The sequence below is a fragment of the Amblyomma maculatum genome, chromosome 1 (assembly GCF_055883805.1).
Source record: "Amblyomma maculatum isolate TAMU_Amacu chromosome 1, ASM5588380v1, whole genome shotgun sequence".
Taxonomy (NCBI): domain Eukaryota; kingdom Metazoa; phylum Arthropoda; class Arachnida; order Ixodida; family Ixodidae; genus Amblyomma; species Amblyomma maculatum.
The window spans coordinates 189,619,598-189,639,813 of NC_139344.1; the positions used below are offsets into that span (position 1 = coordinate 189,619,598).

Below are 20,216 nucleotides of genomic sequence, written 5' to 3' on the forward strand. Positions count from 1 at the left end.
AAAAGCATGGGTCTATGTATGATGACATGACATTCATTGCTTTTTGTAGGAGTTCTACGAGCACACAGAAATCCTCTGGAAGGACAAAGGTGTCCAGGCTGCCTTTGAACGCTCAAATGAGTACCAGCTGATTGACTGTGCTAAATAGTATGTGCTGCTTTTCTACCTTTTTACATTTCTTCACACTTTTGCTTGCCCAGATCAGTTTGGAAGTATGTTAGATGCTTTCTACTTGGAAAGTGTGCTTCAGCATTTATTTACTGGACGGTATTGTCTTTGGGACAGTTTTGTTGAGCTACAGAAAAGGCTGGCAAATAGCGGCGTGCAAATAATCAAAACTTTAAATAGACTTTGAATAGTATTTGCTATTCTGTTCAATTTGTGCTTCAGTTTTACTACTAAAACTGCTTATAAATAGTTCAAATAGTGAAAGTGTGGTTTGCAAATTTTGGTGGTGTCAAAAATATTCAATTTGCACCCGGATTTTAATATTTAAATCCACTCTGCACCCACAATTTTGCTATTTACATAGCTGTACTAGCAAACGATCTGCAGAATAGATACTTTAACTATGCCCCACCATGGTGGTGCAGTGGTTAGGGTGCCTAGACTGCACGAGGATGCGAGATCGAATCCCGTCTGCAGGGGTCGCTTTCCTCGCTTTTCGATAGAGGCGAAAGGCAGGGTGCCTGTGTGCTGTGCGATGTCAGTGCACATTAAAGAACCCAAGGTGGTCAAAGTTTCTGGAGCCCTCCAATACGGCGTCTCTCATAGCCTCAAGACGTTACACCCCATAAACCAGCCAACCAACCAACCAGATACTTTAACTATACATTACAGTGGCATTGTCAGTAACCAGAGCCTATACCCAACATAGTAGTGTCCCTATAAATCTAAAGCCAACTAGAGGCATGAAACAAAAGTTGTCAGTAAATTGCAGTAGCCTTTGGTTGAAGGAATGTCAGAGAAATGCATTTGTGATAACTTTTGGAAGTTTGATGATAATGTATGATAACTTCCTCACTTGATTATTATAAGAGCACCGAAAGTTTTCTTTTGCGCGTGCACTGAGGAAAAGTCTGCTGACTGGTCTTCTCTTAGGCTGTTTGCTTCGCACACAAATTAGGCGTAGTCTATTATTACCTTGGTTTATACATAGACTGTCATTGCTGAACACCGAATGATGTGTTTAAATTACAACCAACAATGATCACTTTAAATTAGTCACAGTTGTAAGCAGTCCTTTTTAGAGTAGGAAAATATTTTATAGATATTGCGACCATGAAAATTTTCGTCCCCACTCTGAAGGGCTCCTGGAACATTGTTTCATTCATGTGATTTTATCAGTGATTGTCCTGTTCTTTGGCGACGACTAAGTATTAGCATTCCCAGTTTTATTGCGCAAAGAACATTTTTTTTGTGTGTGTGTGTTTGTGTGTGCTTAGTGAAAAGTGTTTGCTTATGGAGTAATATTTGTTCATGGTTTACAGAAACAGCTGTGTTTACACATAATGTGTGGGTGCCTGTGTGCATGTGTATGTGCTGCTGTTGAAAAGGTGTAGTTTTACAGGCTTAGCCCTTGAGCGTATAAAAGTGCAACGAGGTTTGAAATGCATAGTTTTCAGGATGTGAGGGACAGTAGGCACAGTACTGAGTTTATCATACAGTAAAACTGCCTCATTAATTTGGACATCCAGATTATCCAGACATGAAGGCGGTGCCAGTGTTGGTTTGCTCCCTTTGTCACGCTGACACGCTAGATTGGAGAATTGCATGCACCGGAGAACAGCAGCTCACATTCGCTCTGGCAATAGCGGAACGCACATGGTGCCCCTGTTCTAAAACCAGATGCCCGCTACCAGCTTGGATGCTTGACGGCAGCGCATGAGATGCCAGCTAGCATGCACCACATTTGCACCTCGTCGCGTCTAGCACCGCGCGCAGCCGCGTTGCAATGGTCTCGGATTCAGGGTGTATCGTTTGCCGAAAGTCTCTTGTTTTCATCATACTTCTAAATGCATTCGGTATTCTGCATTTTTCGAAGGTGCAGCCAACATGCTCATTGAGAATGATGGTCAAGTATCCACGATTGGGCTGTAGGGCGTGCGTGGCCAGCATGGCTGGAGAGGCCCTGAGCGATCCTTTCTCCATCATTACATACATTGTGCAGGGTGTGATAGACCTCATTCTGCATGTGTGTGTGTCACAGGCACCGTGGTCGGAAAATGTTGCGGGGTCAGCATGGGGGGAAACCAAAACCATCGAAACAGTCAGCCGACGCCGCCACTAGATGTGCCTTCTCTGGCTGGAAGCCTGGTGGTGATAGCGCTGAGGCCGAAACTACCAATTTAGGCTAAAATTTGTTTGGATCCACATATGATAGAGGCAGAAACCTGATATGATAAAATCCGGAAAAAAACCTGGTGTGCAAAGCTTGCCATGCGCTTCCTTTGTGTGTGAAAACCATCACACTCAAGTATTAACGCATTGCCTGTGACGTAGATTCACTAAAACATGAGCAGGCATTTGTGATGTCATTGCACAGTTTACTGGCTTAAGAGATGACTCTGACTTTTGAGATAGGTTGCTATCAGCCCAAGCAAGCTTGCTATTGCTGGTCGGCTCCACCTCCTTTCGGCTCTTCCGTTGTGCCTGTACATATACCAGCATGACAGCGTTCTAACAGTTCCAACACATGAACGACATGACGGCTCCCTGTAGCCACTGTAATCAAAACTACACTTGAGGGCCATTTTCATTCACTAAAACTTGCGAAGGCTGCTGCCGACGGTGTGGCAATGATTGGCGGATGGTGTTGCTGTAATAAAGGTTCATCTTTCTTCACCGCTTTACTAGAAAGCTCATCTCATAATGAAACAAGTCCTGCGTTCGGCGGCCGTCCTTTGTTGACTCAATTTGGTTTCCACTAGTAGTACCAACAACTGTTGTGGACTGCTTGCAGCATTGCTCGGTGCTTCGTGGTGATTGCATGTGCATCCTGTGACATGAGCAATTGTCGATTTCAGTTCATTCTTGCCAAAGCTATACTCGATGCCCTTTTTCATTTGCTAAAATTTGTAAATTTTCTCTCTACAATCGCCAGATTCGCATACATAAATGGGGCGCTCAGAACGGTGCACGAAAGGGATGCCTTAGTGGGATGCGCCCTCCTTCACAGCCAAAGCAAGTTTAGGCTAAACGGTAGCCTCTTCCGCGGTTCAATTGTTCCTGAAATCTGTGCTGCAAAGCTTCTGAAATCAGGGCTGCTACGAGCTGCAAGTTTCCATGGTGTGATACTGTTTTGCCCAACTGTCGGAGATCAATTTGGCGAGAGTTGTAGGTGGGTAACGACATGTATAGTTTGTTGCGCGGTGTGACAGGATCACCAACTCGACTCAAGCATGTGGACGCACTTGGCCAATTGTTTCTGCAGGGTGACCCAGCCATGACAGTCGCTGCAAACCAAGCAGGCAGCGCGTTTACTCGTTGAAGTCTTGAGTTTTTGGTTCACATTATTTCAATGTAATGTCTTCTGTTTTTTGACGTCAAGCAAATGCCTGGCAACTACGAACCGAAACTTCTCCATACTAATAATACGGTTTCGTGCCTTTGTGCTTACAGAATCGCACTATTTACAAGGCAAAAGACAATACAAAAATTCGGTGTTCCTACCCCTTAAATTTAGATGGGACTTTTGACAGGGGGATGGTTCGTGGTGTGGTCTGTATGGATGACAATAATCTGTCGTGATGCAGTGTTACCTGCACACCTCTGACATGACCTGGTATGATAATGTTTGGCGGCCTCCCATTGCCAAAAAATAATGCGGCCATATAGTTTTGGTTTTGCTTTTCCCAGCTTTGCTCCAGCCTGCAGTTACATAGACTTGCCAGCTGAGTAGTTTTACAGTTTCAGATGCTTTTGTGCCTCAGAAGATGCTGTCTGGTAGTTAAATGGCGACTAAACATTTTCTGTATTGTGAAAAAGAAAAAAAAAAATTTCATTCCGCTCCTATTGTCTCTGTACAATCCTCTTTCTTTTTGTTATACGATTTTTGTTTACACCTTGTGGAAGTACCTCATTAGCATGAATGACCATGACTACGAATACAGCTGTGATCTTTCATGCAAAAAACGAGGCCTTTCACAAGCATGGTGTCGTCTTCGCCGTTTCTGTCTTTTAAGAGTCAATGATTAGAAATGCGCGCAACAGCCAAGCGCGGCAAAACCGTACATGCCGTGCCGCCACTTCTTGTTACCGCTGCCTCGTGTTTCGCACTTCAGAGTGGTGCAAATGTTTGGCAGTTTCTTCTTTTTCCTACTTCTCGCTGCACTAATATCCTTGCCTTCTTAACGGGCCGTTATGGGCAGCAACAAAAAGTAGAAGGAACAGCCATCATGGCATGTGACTGGCACGTGATCGAACAATCGTCATGTCTTTCGAACCTGCCCTCATTCTGACCGACCGTGAGTGTGTGGCGCACTCTGCGACTCCGTGCAGAATGACACTGCAGAAGTGCAAAGTAGTTTCGCTTGCAGTGTAACTGCAAAAAAAGCAGGCACAGAAAGTGGACGTTGCCGCAGCCTCCCTTGCTGTACTTGGAGTGTGGACAGTCTAGGTCATCTCTCGTAGCATAGGATGCGATTTTACAATAACTGTTGTATGATGATCGTAGATGCGGAAAGAAAGGCACGGACTAAGGCAATGGACAGACGCATGAGCCCTCTTGCATATAACTAACTTTATTTCATGCAAGAAGTAGAAGTTTATAGTTCTAAAGTAGCCTGCGAATGTTTACAGGGTCTTACCGTAGAGAACGATACACTTTATCGGGCTGCGTATGTTTGTGAACAGAGTTGCTTTGGGACAATAAACCTCGTATACAGAACCAGAAGATTGAAGTACCGATAGAAGACATTCACTTCAAAGGCACTGTGAAGAATAATCGGAAGCATGCTAGTCTTGTCATCGCATCAGCTAGTGCTTCCCAATATTATTTTTGAGGACTTCGTTGCTTGTAATGACAACTTGGTTGTGGCACCGTGGCGCCTGAATTGATCAAGAAAGCATCAGTCAGCCGATTCCTGCAGGATGGTGCAAGTAATGATTATGCCAGAGAACTAGAAAGACAAAGTGAGCTCTAAACAATGCAGAGGCTATTGACATGGCCAAGATTGCACCATTTATTGAATAAATCCCTACTTGAGAGCTCATTTTTTTTGCTAACATGGAACGAAAGGCAAGATTTCATGATTATATTAAAGATTTTAATTTAAAAGTTATTTGTGTTGCCTATATTAGAGCGCATTTTGCTTGGTTGTATTAGCAGCCTTGTTTACAAGAATTTATGTGCATTTTTAAAACTAATATTTGATATAACTGAACAAATTTCCGTGTTCTATACTACATCATTATAACGATTTTCGATTGTATATGCAGGTTTTACTGTAATGCTGTGAAGCCTCCTGAATGTGATGGCACCACTTGTGAGGAAGCTGTACTGCTTCCATGCCGCACTGATAGAGAAATACTGCAGAGGCGGCACTGCTTTGACTTTCCCCAACAATATGCACACAGCAAAGTATGCGACCGAACTGCAAAAGATAGTTGTCACATAGTTTTCATTTCCAAATAAACTATGGTGTTTTTTTTTGCGGGCAATTTTTTTATTCAGATCAATAGATAATTCAGATATTTTTATTGGCCTCTTTAAATTCAAATTAATTAGCGTTTATGGTTGAACATTGTTTTGCTTCCTAATCATTGGAAGGGTAGGGAGCCATGACTCAATTACTTTTCTCTTGAGTGGATGAAATATTAAGGATGCCTTAATTGCTTCCTATTGGGGTGTGCGAATATTGAAATGTTCAATACGAATCGAATACGAATATGGGAAACAAAATACCTCAAAATAAATAAAGGCCCCCTGAAAAGGGGGCCTTTAAGGAATAAAACTGAACTGAATATTGAATGTTTGATCAGTGACAAAAAAAAAAAAAAAGAGAATTAAAATATATTTCAGAATTCGCGTCTTATTTGCTTATAAAATTAAACTAGAATTGCACCAAAGTATAACCTACTGAAAAATCTAGCAATAAATTTTATGCAGTATTCCGAATACCAGTTTTTTGTACAGGAAAAACTTGTGGGAAACTGAGTGCAGCTGTCGCATCGTTGCCAAGTACAATAAACTCGCTAATTCGGCCTTCAGGGGACCAAAAAAATGTCCAAATAAACCGAAAGCTCTAATTAACAAATGGCTGGAAAGAACTACTGAAAACCATTAGCATCGCAGTAATTTTATCTAATGAACACCTGCTTGATGGTTGTCTGCGTTTTAGATGAAACCAAGCCGAGAATGTTTACTGCTTTCGTAGAGTAGAGTGCTTTTGGTTTGCACACACTTTTAGGAAGGCCCTCTTCCTGAAAAGGGGATGATCCCTCTTCTCAAAACGATATTTTGAGGATGCTTCACTGCACAGTCCAGCAGTGCAGTTAATCTGCAGTGAATAGCAAAATTTACAAGTATTCAGTTACTGTCAAATATTCGGAGAAATCAGAATATCAGTTTTTCGAATACGAATCGGATAACAAAGATATTCAATTCGTATTCGAAATTTAAAATATTCTCATGCCTACTTCTGATGTATTAGCATATTTCTGTGTACCCCGCCGGGGTGGCACAGTGGTTACGGCGCTTGACTACTGCGCCCAAGGACGCGGGATCGAATTCCGGCCTCGGCGGCCGCTTTTCGGTGAAGGCGAAAAGCAAGGCGCCCGTGTGCTGTGCGATGTCAGTGCACGTTAACCCTAGGTGGTCGAAATTTTCGGAGTCTTCCACTGCGGAGTCTCTCATAGTCTGAGTCGCTTTGGGACGTTAAACCCCACAAACCAACCAACCAAGCATATTTCTGTGTGCTTGGTGGTACATATTGGGAGCTAATAATTTTCTAGGTGTTTGTGGGGATGTGTATTGTGAAGATGGATTAAAAGTTGGTAAAACAGCTTAGGTATATTTATATTCTGACCAGAATGGGGGGCCTTGGTACAAAAAGTAACGCTGTAATTTTCACTTCAAAATTTTCAGGCATGACAGGGGCTGAAAGTCTGACCTCACTGGAGATTTCACTACTGCTGTCATGTCTTGGGGACTTTATCTGCTCTATTATGGTCCTCTAAATGCTGCTTTTTGTAATATTAGTTTTGTAATGTTAGGGACTTTATCTGCTCTATTATGGTCCTCTAAATGCTGCTTTTTGTAATATTAGTTTTGTAATGTTAGCGCCCCGCCGGTGTGGCGCAGTGGTTAGGGCGCTCGACTACTGTGCCCAAGGATACGGGATCAAATGCCGGCCTTGGCGGCTGCTTTTTGGTGGAGGCGAAAAGCTAGGCACCCGTGTACTGTGCGTTGTAAGTGCACATTAAGAACCCAAGGTGGTCGAAATTTCCGGAGCCCTCCATATGGTGTCTGTCATAGTCTTGAGTCGCTTTGGGACGTTGAACCCTATGAACTACACTAATGTTAGAATGTTCCTGATGCAGCCGCTTGATAATTTGAATTTAAAGGGAATTGAAAATTGGCTATATTATGTGGAACTTAAATTACTGTGCAGACCACTTCCAACATAACCGCTTATAGTGCAGGATCGGTTATAATGCAGTTTTTGCCAGTGACCGCTCTGCCTCTCATAGGACACAATGTTAAGTCATACCATTTGCTATGCGGTTGCATGAAGCGAAATACTGGTATAGTACGGGCTTAAATTTTTTTTTAGAATACACCTCAAAGGCCCCATTGGGAGCAGAAAAGGCTGAATGATGCTTTAGTATGCTGCGTGCTGTCGGCGGTCACGCAACGCCGGGGTTAGCGTGACCGTCTTCGTGGAACTAAGCATGCGCTGATAAAAAGCTTACACTCAGTGCCGCGGCAACGGTTGTGCGTATGTTAAAACTAATCTAAGCAAGCAGCACTTGCACTTAGTGGGTTGCTTTTTGTTCACTCATTAATAAGGCGTTTTTGGAAAGGACGCTACCCATCTGGTGTGTATTTTGACCTAAAAATAAAATGCTTTGGTTATGTTCTGTAGTGCGGACTGTCTCGACCTCGCAACCTACGTTGTAAGCGGTTTTCTCTATAAATGAAACCTCATAAGTACACTTAATATTTACAATACCTAAGTACTAGTTCAAATGAACACACAACTGAATTTGAATAAACGAGACCACTGTAGGTACCATAAAAGCTCGTTAATTCTAGCTTCACGGGGCCGGAAAAAAAAGTCCGAATTGAAAAATGGCCTTGAAAAAGGTGACAAGAACCACTTGCATTATGGTAAATTTGTTGAAAAATTGGGCAACGGTTGTCTGCTTTTAAGACAGCGTGACAATGACTATTTTTTGTATTCCCATTAATGCTTTATTGTGCGTACACTGTTGGGAGCACCAAAGCAGAACTGCTCTAAAACTGTAAGGGCCTCCCCAGCACTCTTCATGGTGCAACGCGGTAGCGTGCAGCCTGTGTCGCGTGTGAAGCTTCACCTCATGACAAGCTGAACTTACCAGCATCCTGTTCATGTTTGAGGAGTGCTATTTTGACAATCACTTACAGTGCCAATCGTACATGGATGGGACCCTAGCATTTAGACCCGTTGTGCCTGTGGGACGCCATTACATGAGCATTGGCTGGTACTGTGTCGACAAGAAGATTTATCCGTATTTATGGATTAACGAGGGTCAAAATATGTCATTACTCATTGCAAGTTTTGGGGGGTCACTCGGAACAAAGAGCAGCAGCCACGGCCACAGCTGCCAACCCCTGTCCTCCGGCGCTGCCGGCCAGCACATCTCTCATGGTGCCGGTTTGGCTTTACCCATTCTTCCATGCTTTTACCTGATTTTATCTTCTTTCCTTTCTGCCTTGTAATAGGGCTGCCCTATAGCGAGGGAATTACTTGGGCTATGTGCTGGGCACCGAGTTGCCCAGACGCAGTAGCATATAGTTCGAATGATCTGTAACGGAACTGCCTTGCATTCACATTAAGGGCTTTTTTATACGCATACTTCTATGGAGCTTGGCCAGACCAAGTTCTGTAGTTAGAATTATTGAGGTTTAAATTGAGTTTTCACTGTACTGTTGTATTTTAATAGGGACTAATGGCACTCTTCAAAGTTGTAACTGTATAACACCTCTGCAGTGAACTCTGATATAGTAAAGTGAAACCTAAGTTTCAGTATGTCTTCTATAAACTGTACTTTTTTTCCCCTTTATAGTTAACAAATTGGTTATAGTAAAATGCGTCTGGCCAGGGTGACATACTTTTCACGAAATTCCATCGCTGCACGCACGCAAGCTAGGATCCCGAGACAAATTTCCTTTAAAAAAAAAATAACCAGAGTAATATTTTAAGTGGCTTTACTGTTCTGCTCTCCGGCTATGAGGAGAATTCAACTTCACATATTCTTTGGAAATGTCGGGACAAGCCTGCGGCGCGTAGGAGAAAGAAGTGAAGCTGGCTTTGAATGCAGAAAGAAGGCGGCGTGGTTAGTTTAATAAGTAATAATTGTTGGGGGCACTTCAGCTCGGCTTATAAGGGTATGCCACGATAGTGTAGGCTACCACCAGACATATAAAGCCCCGCTTTAACCAGCCGTATGAATGTGCCTGCGCGACCTTTGGGTAATGTGTATTCGAATGTCCTGGCAGGCTGCTTGTGATATTTCTTTTCCATATTGAAGGAGAGGCCTGAGTTGGCAGTTTCTGCAAACTTAATGTTAGGCAACTGTATGTCTAGTCAGTGCACGGCCATGTCGGCTGCCAGCTACTAGCGCCACACTCGAGATTTTTCGCTCACAATGCCGACGATGTATTTTCGGGGAACTGGTCCTTTAATGCTGTCATGTGAAAATAAAATAAAAGTGCAGCGAGAAAAGGGGAAGAAATGGCGGCACATTTGCATCACTGTGCAGCGTGAAGGGCGAGAAATGGAGGAAGGCGTGGCGTTACCGCACTTGTCTGTCATGCACATTTTTAATCTATTGCCTCTTAATTGACAGAAACAGTGGAAGGCAACACCATGGTTATGCAAGGCTTTGGTTTTTACATGAAATCAAACTCTGTCGTATCCGCAGCCACATTGCATTCATGTCAAATAGATACAGTCTTTGTCAAAAGTGTAGAGCCCAGGGGATATGCTTCTGAACCTCTTTGTGCGGCTTGTAATGCAATTCCAGTGTTTCCAAGCTCTTGACGCTAAGAAGATACTTTGTCCTACACTCTCCAATAAAAAGGACCTCCTGTAATGTTAAATCAATGCCACTACACAGCTCAGAAGCTGTGGGTGGCATGCCCCTGCGCTCTACATTTTCTGCAAAGGCTGTACTTCCACAAAATGTAAACAAAAATGTAAAAAAAAAACGTTGCACAAAGAGATGATGAGAAGAATGAAAGATAGGTATTTTAGAGCGTTCTTGTCATAAAGCAACACGACTTGTCAAGTAACCATTTAATTACCTGAGAGTATTTTCATGACCATGTCATCAACAACCGAAATAATAGATTTTGTCTGTCTGAGTGACTTTACTGCAAAAGGGTTCTACTGTAGCAGGTAGGATAGCTTACGCCATTCCTTGCGCAGATTACACAACAGCATTCTTCAAGTTCATTGTAGAAACAATAAAATGAGGATATGTGTTTTGGGGCATTGGTCACCATGCTTGAAGGGCCCCTGAAATGCTGCTTGCAGTAATATTCTAAAGGAAGAAATCTATAGAGTTGGTCTTTGTGAGTATTCGAGTGAAATTTACAAGCTTTGCGTGTGGAGCCTGTAAAGCTCAATTAATTTTAAAAAGTGCTCCTGGCAACCGCTCGCAACAGATTTGGGTGGCACATCCCTATGCCCAAACCTCCCTAGCGAGCCTTAAGGCTTGCTGGGCGTGCCGCTTAAGGTACACTTCCAAGTTGCGCGGTCAGGACGGGGCATAATGGGGTGCCATGGGAACTGTCCCTTTTTTTCTTTTTTTTTTTTTTTTTTTTGTCTTGCACTTCAGCGTGGGCTGAGTTGAGGGAGGAGAGCAGAAACATCATTTTCGATCTTCTATATGTTTGACGCTAATGAAGCTAGCTAATCATTTTTGTGCTGATGGATGGGATACCTATTGCTTGTGCACATTTTATAATTGTAGTAAAGAGGTCTTCATGGTCCCTTAAAGGGCCACAAAAAAAAAAAAAAAAATTTCATCCATTTTGCGCAGCAGCATCAGGCAGTCCCGCATCAGGGACGACCACTACTTCATTTGCCCACGAAAAGAAAAAAGACATATCTTAAGATTGTAGCCTGCATTTCAGATGACTCTTTGCTGCTTATGGTCTTGTAACATCAATTACCTTTATGCTGCTATCTGTTGTTATTTATAGTATATAGGGGAAACATGAATGCTTGTGCTTATTACTTAAATAATTCTCTCATTTTGCTAGACTGTTACAGCTCGATTCTTTCTTCTTCTTTTTTTTTTTCCCTCGAACATTTTTGACTTTTTGCACTAAGGTAACGATTACTCTTCCAAGCCTTTTCTTTCTCTCTCTCTCTCTCCCCCTCTGAGGAATTAGCATCAAGATAGGTCTGCTTAAAAAATTTTTGCTTACATTCTTTTGGCTGTAAACTAGTATTGTTGCACAGTTTTTGTCAAAAACATGTAGCCCAAGGGGTTTGTATTTTAAGCTCTCTAATGGGGCTTGTTGGACATTTCCAGCATTAGCAATATCTTTCTCCTCTATCTCGAGCCTAGGTATTCCAGGAATCCTTCCAGGGGCCTCCTTACAGGTTATAGAAGCAAAACTATTGGGCCATATCTTTTTTACAAAGATTGTATATGCACATTATGTTCTACTGGCAGCAATATGTACAAAGTTCATGCTTAGTCACTACTCCCACTCGGGCAATATGCGCCAAACAAGGGGAGACCTTTAGTTGTTAAATTCTTGTCTATTAAAGACAAGAACCATCTCCTTTCAATGCTGGAAAGCTAAAAAATACCAATTTGGCAATGAGTGAAGACTATTCTGCAAAAGTTTGGCAACAAAGAAAAAATCTTATCCAGTTTGCTAAAGAACGTGGAGGAAAAATGGAACTACGGTTTAATAAGCTAAACTGAACAATAAAACTCTCGTGTACAACACTGAAATAGGTACTGTTACTTATGTAGGCCAGTAGCCATCACTGCGCCCCTCAGGTAACCAACAAAGTGCTGTTAAAAGGGAACTTGTCTGCATTGTCATTAACTGCCGTAGTCTAAAAAATAAAACTGATCAGTTCCTCTCACTCCTGGAAGTAACGAATGCAGGCGTGGTAATTGGAACGGTGTCACGGCTAGACGGTGGCATGAGTGATAGTGAAATATTTCCTACGACCTATACCACGTATAGGAAAAATCGCAACGCACGCAGTGGTGGTGTGTTCCTACTTGTGCATAGCAGTTTGAGAAGCATGTCAGTTAACATAGTTTCTTTGAGGCTGTCTGGTGCAAAATTCTACTCTGTAATGGTACTTCATTAGCAGTCTGTTCTTTCTATAGGCCTCCTGGTTCTACCAGTCCCGATCCATTTTTTCAACTTAGTAACGCATTATTAGCTTTAGATGCAACATACGTTATTCTTGGCAGGGACTTTAATATGCCTTGCGTAGAATGGTCTTCTTTCCAACCAGTAATTAACGCTACGTCTTTATTGTATACTGCTTTCCGGGAAGTCGTCAACGCCCACTCATTGTTCCAGCTTGTTCAAACCCCCACGAGAGGCGGCTCTACTAGTGCTAATGTGCTAGATCTGCTTTTTACCAATGACCCCAGCCTAGTTTCTTCTGCCATAACGTTGCCAGGTATAAGTGACCATGATATAGTTCTCGCAAGGTTGTCTTTGTTGCAACGAAGTGCCAGCACACGCAAGCACGCCAAGTGTTTTTTTATGGAAAAGGGGATTATGTTTCATTATCACAGGAACTCCATGCGTTCCTTCCTGAATTTCTTTCGCATGGACTGTCTCTGAATATGGATTCATTCTGGAACTTATTTAAAACTAAAATATTATCATTGACACACACATTCATCCCGTCCCGTTTCATTTCTGCCAAGCGTCATGACGATAAGCGTTGGATGAATGGTCAGCTTCGAGCTATGATTAACAGACGGAAACACCTGTTTCGTAAATACTGCGATACGCCTGCACTGTATTCTGAAATGAAAACACGAACTAAGAGCTTATCCAAAGAAATACGTAAGGCTAAAAGAGCATACTTAAACACACTTGGGCAAAAACTGAAAACTAACCCAAAGGAAGTTTGGAAATATGTTACTAGAAATAAGAAAAACGCCAGTGCCACTCTGCCTGATGCACTCGATGGAAATGACTTTGGCCAAGATTCTGAAAGCAAAGCTAACACTTTCAATCTTTATTTCCAGTCGGTGTTTTCCGATCTTATTGATACACAGACTGTCTTTCAGTCTCCAAGCATCCCAAACCAGGATGAATGAAATTGAAATCTCTGAACGGGGAATCATGCTTTTATTACAGAAAATTAGTTACATCCGCCCCGAGGCCTGACAACATTTCTAATCACGTTTTAAAAATTTGTGCTGCTGCTGTTGCCCCGTACCTAGTTGGTTTGTTTCAAAAGTCGTTAGAAGATTGCGATTTACCCCTCGACTGGAAAAGTGCCAATGTCGTTCCCATATATAAGAACGGTGATAACACTAAAACTTGCAACTATCGGCCAATATCTCTGACGAGTGTGTCTTGCAAAACACTCGAGCATGTCATATATACCCAATTAGCACGCCATCTACAAGACAATAACTTTTTCTGTTCGACACAACATGGATTTAGGTCTGGTTTTTCGTGTGAAACACAGCCTGTAGAATTCACCCATGACATTTCCGCTTCCCTAAACTCCGCTGGCCAGGTCGACTGTATTTTTTTAGACTTTAGGAAAGCATTTGATTTAGTTGCCCACAGCCTATTACTACAGAAGCTTTCACTTTTAAATATCCTTGCTACACTTCTGACCTGGATAGAATCTTATCTCGTGGGAAGGAAGCAGTGTGTAGTTTGTGACGGAATCAGTTCAGCAAGCGTGGGTGTGACATAGGTGTTCCGCAGTGCTCAGTTTTAGATCCTCTTCTTTTTTTGGTGTTTATAAATGACCTCACTAGCAATATTTCAAGCAAAATCAGACTTTATGCAGACGACTGCTGTATCTACCGCAACATTTCCTCGGAAGCAGATGCAGCTATGTTGCAACATGACCTGAACTCTGTGTTTTCTTGGTGCGAAGAATGGAATATGTCACTAAATCTCTCCAAATGCAATCTCGTCCGCTTTACTAAAAAGAAAATTCTTCCAAATAGATTATTTTCCTGGGAGCGTGGATCAACTTATAAGTACTTAGGAGTCTTTTTTTTCGAGTGAGCTGTCATGGAATTCACACATAAATTACATATCGGCAATTACATACGAAATTTTAGGGATGCTCCACTCAAACTGAAAGAGACCTTATTCATAACCAATGTGCGTCCTATACTTGAATACGCTTGCGTCGCCTGGGATTCATACACAAAACAGAATATTGAACAACTGGAGCACGTCCAGTAACGAGCTGCCCGGTTTGTCTTTGGCAATTTCAATTTCTTAGAAAGGTCTTCAAATTTGTGAGACAAATTGGGATGACCTCTACTCGAACAGAGGCGTAAATATCTGAGGATCTCTTTCTTCTATAATGTTATTAATGGTAAAACTGGCATTATCCGCTTAAAGTGCGTGAGTACAATGCTCGAATAAACACGTTCAAAAATAGTTTTTTTCCATGAACAATACATGATTGGAACTGCTTGCCAGGGTAAATTATAGCTTCCCCTCCCACATAGTTCTTCACCACCTTATAAAATCACCTGCAAATATGATTGTGATAATACATTAATAAGACTGTTAATATTACTACTAACATAATTTTTTACATGAGCATCTGTGTAGCATTATTTATGATCCTTGTGCATTTTGTTCTGTTATTGTTTATTTCCGCCGTGTATATTGTACGCGTGCTTGTTCTTATGCAATTTTTCATTATTCTTGTTATGCTTTAAAGCAATGCGTTATAAAAAAACAAAAACAAAAAATACTTGTACCGTTATCTTGAGTTGCACTTTTTTTTCCCCCTCGAAGTTATGATTGTTGTGAAATCTGATGCGAGACTGAGGTAAGGAAAGTCAAGGAGTGTAACTCATTTGTATGACGGAAGTTGATAACTGCTATATAAGATTATGTAATGCATGTAGTAAATGCAGAAAAATATATTGACACCATCGTAACTGTTTCTCATTTTAGCATTGCTTTGGGAAATATGAGTGGCATTGCTGGGTTTAAATGCAGTGCAATTTTGTCTGCAGTTTTCTGGACAGAGTGGCAACAATTAAGCAGCCAGACTATACTCCAAATGAACAGGTAAGATATATATATATTTTTTTTTCAGGATAGTTGTCCAGCGGTTAACTTTTTCCCTCTCTCTCTCTAGGACATTTTGCGGTGCCGTGTGTTAACCTCAGGAATTTTCGAGACAAAATTTCAAGTAGACAAGGTCAACTTCCAGTAAGTTTTTCTGCAAATTTTGTGTACAGTTTTAGAGCATTTTTATATTACTCTAATAAAGTGCATTTAGCATTGTAGAAAATCAGTTGAGGTGCGTAAATAGCACCTTTCTTAAAACTAAATGGAGTATGCAAAGAGCAGTCATGTAATCAAGTTAAGAAAGAATAAAATAGTGAAAGAACCAAATGTGATACCAGTTGTATGCTGCGGCTAGTCTCATGGCATGTACTAGTGCCCTCAAAATAAAACTGAGCATGGACTTGTGCAAAAAGTTCTCTCCTTCGTTCCGGCTGCTGATGAGGTGAACACCAAGAGTGTCGAGCTGAACGTCCGGATGTCCCACACGCACCCAAGCTATACACATGCGCATCCGCTTGCAGGGCACACCCTGAAACGAAATTTTACTTCATTCGCGTGCTCCGTTTTATTTTGGGGGCACTAGGACACTGGTTATAGAAGTTACAAAAGAATGTGAAAAGCAGCTTTAACAGTGTTATTACATAAAAGGCTTCAGAAACATATTGCTGTGTAAGACGTGGCTAGAAATGAAAATTGTATGGAAAAAAAAAAATATGAGCAGATTAGCACGTTAGCACCTTGGAAGTACTGTTGGGCACAAAAGTCCTTGAAACATGCAAACAGCATCAAGGGTATATGGCATTCTCTTTGGCCAGCAGTTTCAGACCATACTTGTGGGTGTGAAAGTATAGTTTTCTCATTTGTGCTACAGAAATAACTAGTGTGTGAAAATATTCAAAATTTTGAATATGAATTGAACTGTTTGTTTTCGATTCGAATTCATATTTGAAAAACTGATATTCAAAAAAATAAAAAACGCAACGGGGCCATTGTGTGAAGAGGGCCTTCCCGACTTTGTGCGCAAAGTGATGCACTTGACAAAACTGTGAAAAAACATTGTTTTTACTTCAGTTTCATCTTCAATGCAGAAGTCATCGTGCAGGTGTTATAAGATAAAATTACTGTTCTGAGCCCGGCCCGACACTGAGAGGGCCTTAGACCAGCCTGGCCTGGCCCCGTGCCCAGATGTAAGGCCCAGGCTTGGTGCAGCTGAAGCGATGATACAGAAAGAAGTAATTTCAGGATGATGAGTTTAAGATGTTAATATATTCAGTTCTCATGTTTAATATGACAAATTTGTAGAACATTTAGGGGCACAGCACTTAAGAGTTGTCAGTCTAAGTTTATATGCAAAGACTAGCTATGCGCTGTTACAGGCTTGAGGCCTTTGCGCCTCTCCTGGATCATGAACCTGGCAGCGCACAAGGTTCTTTCGCCGCTCTAACTTGTAGCTGGAATGTGTAATATGTTTTTAGCAAGAAGAGCAAGTTTTATGTATCAGAATCAGAAGTTTATTTCAGCATCGCATACACAATGATGTGGGTGTAGGCAAAAAGCCTTTTGGAGGCTTGATGAGACCTATACCCTGGAGCAAAGGGGTAATTCTTTGGCCAAGTGCTCGGTGAGGTCGTCTCGCTCACCATGTGCCTTTCACGGTGCCATCAAGGTGTACCGCACCTGCACTGTCTGGGCTGAGCAGTGATGAGGCAACTCTAGCGCCGCAGATGCTTTGGCTATAGATGATATCCCCGCTTCCGCTGAAGCTGTGTTTAGGCCAGGAGCAAGCTACAACAGGGGCATGTGATAGCCGAGAGCATGGCGTAAATCTTTAAACGGGTACTTAAATGTCTCCATTCACGGCAAGGGCATGTGGTGGACGGGCGGTGATAGTTGAGAGCATGGCGTGAATCTCAAACGGATACCTAAATGTCTCCATTCACGTCGAGGGCACGGGATAGACAGGCGGATCGTTGGAAGAGACTGTTGCTCTCGCATTGGGAGGACACGGGAAAACTTATTGCTGTACATTCGAGACGCATAGCACACCTTGGCCATATTGCGCTTTAAGCGTGGCCCGCATGGAGCGTTTTTTGCACGCGAAAACGCGTCGCACACCTGCCGGCGTCGACGATTTCGCTCCCGCATGGTCAGCAGCCGAGCGGCGCTTTTTTTGCCGCCCAGTTGTGCGATGTATGCGCCCCCGCCCGACTACTGTGCCGGAGTACCCGGGTTCGAACCCGTCCTCGGCGGCTGCGTTTCGATGGAGGCGAAACGCCTGCCGGCGTCGACGATTTCGCTCCCGCATGGTCAGCAGCCGAGCGGCGCTTTTTTTGCCGCCCAGTTGTGCGATGTATGCGCCCCCGCCCGACTACTGTGCCGGAGTACCCGGGTTCGAACCCGTCCTCGGCGGCTGCGTTTCGATGGAGGCGAAACGAAGAGGCGTCCGTGTGCTGTGCGATGTCAGTGCACGTTAAAGATCCCCAGGTGGTCAAAATTACTCCGTAGCCCTCCACTACGGCTCTCCTTTCTCTCTTTCCACTTTCACTCCCATCTTCCTCCCTTCCCTTACGGCGCGGTTGTGGTGTCCACAGAAAACAAGTGAGACAGTTACCGCGCCTTTCCCTTCCTATAAATAAATCAGTTTTTTTTTATGCGCCCCCGTCTTGGCGCGTGCGTCGAGGTCGCGCGTATCTTGTTTTGCTTGTCGTCGCGGGCTTCAAGTTGTGGTTTTCTCTTTCTTCTGGGTCAGGTGTGTCAAGAAAACAGGCACAGGCATTGCTTTCAACAGCTTTGGATCTAAATACAGATGCCATAGCACAAGGCAGATATCTGAGGTCCACTGGCAAGGCTAGCAGCTCATAAACAGCCTCCGAGCTCAGCTTAGACAGTCGCACGTGGTCCCAGCGGGCGGCCCACCTTCACAGAACTCTTCCTCCTGCCGCAAACTTGTGCGACCGTGACTTAAAAATGCCATAGAACTGACCCATCGACAATGCGCCGAGGGCGCAATGCACTGTTCTCCGGAAGTGGCGCTTAATATAGAAAAGAAACAGGACACAATAGGGGAGCGTACATGAAGTTTGCTCCCACTGCACCAGTGCCTCCTTCTTCTGGTAGTCATTTCTGAACTACTGGTCGGGAACGTCGCCGGGGGAGCGCATTGAACCACCCACATCCCGACTGGTATACGCGCTGCTCGCACCGTTGGCACCCACTCCTTCATTGTACACACGCGCCGTCTCACTCGCAAGTGCACAAAAGAGCTGTTGCTGGTCGCTGGGAGTCTGGCTGGCATTCCACGGCGTTCAGAGAGGGAAAAAAGTTATTGTGTCCAGGAGTGCGGAATGGCCCCTCTTGGTTCTTTTCATTAAAAGCACACAACAGCACCATGCTTGCAGTGCCACAGAATGCCAGATGTGCAAGTGCATTTGCCACTGCTTGTAAGCTGCTGCTTTGGAGAGCATAGCCATGAATGCTAAAAAAGATGTTTTCGATGAAAATTCTTTATCGTACAATTTACGAGTACAGAGAAAGAGGAGACGCGCCCACAATTGTTTACCATGAGCGGCCTCCAACTAGACCAGACTTCATCCAATTGAAAAAGTATGGCATTATTTATTGCAGAAACATTTATTTACCAAACTTTTGCACAGAATCGTAACATTTAGTTAAGAATTTCTCCATTATCGTTATTTTCTGACGAGTGTTCATGCGGCCGAATGCAGTTTCAAAAAAGGAATTGTGAAAAGTTAGTTTGTCATCCACATCAGTGAGCATTCGCTTATGATCGATGGCTTTACTTATAGGTTGTCTAGAGGGTACACGTGCGCTGTGATAACATGAAAGAAATAAGCAACTGCTTTTCTCTATGGCACCTATTAACCAAGCTAACATTTTTCTTTTAACCATAAATGAGCAGTTGGTAGGCATATTCGGTGGATGGTCTCGTCTTTCTCTTCAGCCTCGCATATCGCCTTTAAGATTTAATTTGTGTTCAAATAAAGGTAATTCTCATTATTATTAGCGCAAAAAGTATCAAAATTGCAGTTTTTAAGTCAGTGAAATTGCATGCACCACACTGAGCCATCGAATAAAATTTTGCATTGTGGAGATGACTGTAAAAAAAAGGGATTTTTTTCCCACGTTGTAAACTATCTTGCCACTTAATTACTTGCGGCACTATAAGCACCTTAACATTATGGCATTCTTGTCAATTTGCCTCACAGAGGGGACATGATCCACTAGTGTTTTTTTTTTTTTCACACTTGCGCCGACAAATTTTCGTAATTTTCTGAATGCGCATGCATAAGCGTTCAAGCACCCAGGAGCAAGCACGCGACTGCACAAACAAATCTCAGCAGCCCAACACGTGCAGAACTGACCCCTTTCAAGAGTCACTCGCACAGCTGTTCAATGGGAGGAGGAACCGGCCTGCCCGGTCAATTATCCTGACACCGCCGACGAGAGCGCTTTTCACTGGGGCCTGTAGCCCCCCCCCTGCGAAGCTGCGGTCCCCTATATCACACACCAACAAAACTGCTCGCCGCTTTGGCTAGCTAACCTAAAAAAAAAAAAAAATAAAGGAAATGCACGATGCTCGATGCCCGGACTTTTCTGTCGTCGCCTCATGCGCGGAGCGACTCCAAAAGACGACATGCTGCTTGGCCATTTCGGCAGAGAAACCTGAAACCCAAGCCTTGGCACCGTCGGAGCACCAAACCTTCGT

General features: G+C 43.1%; 1 protein-coding gene across 2 annotated transcripts in view; it reads left to right on the forward strand.

Moving 5' to 3' along the window:
• Galphas (G protein alpha s subunit) overlaps positions 1–20,216 on the forward strand; it is a 128,858-nt gene that overhangs the window by 8,432 nt on the left and 100,210 nt on the right. For both annotated transcript variants that reach the window (XM_084589916.1, XM_084589917.1), the window contains exons 5-7: positions 50–147; positions 15,433–15,487; positions 15,558–15,631. In XM_084589916.1, coding sequence (XP_084446042.1) covers positions 50–147; positions 15,433–15,487; positions 15,558–15,631 — 227 coding nt within the window. The remainder of the gene's footprint in view (positions 1–49; positions 148–15,432; positions 15,488–15,557; positions 15,632–20,216) is intronic.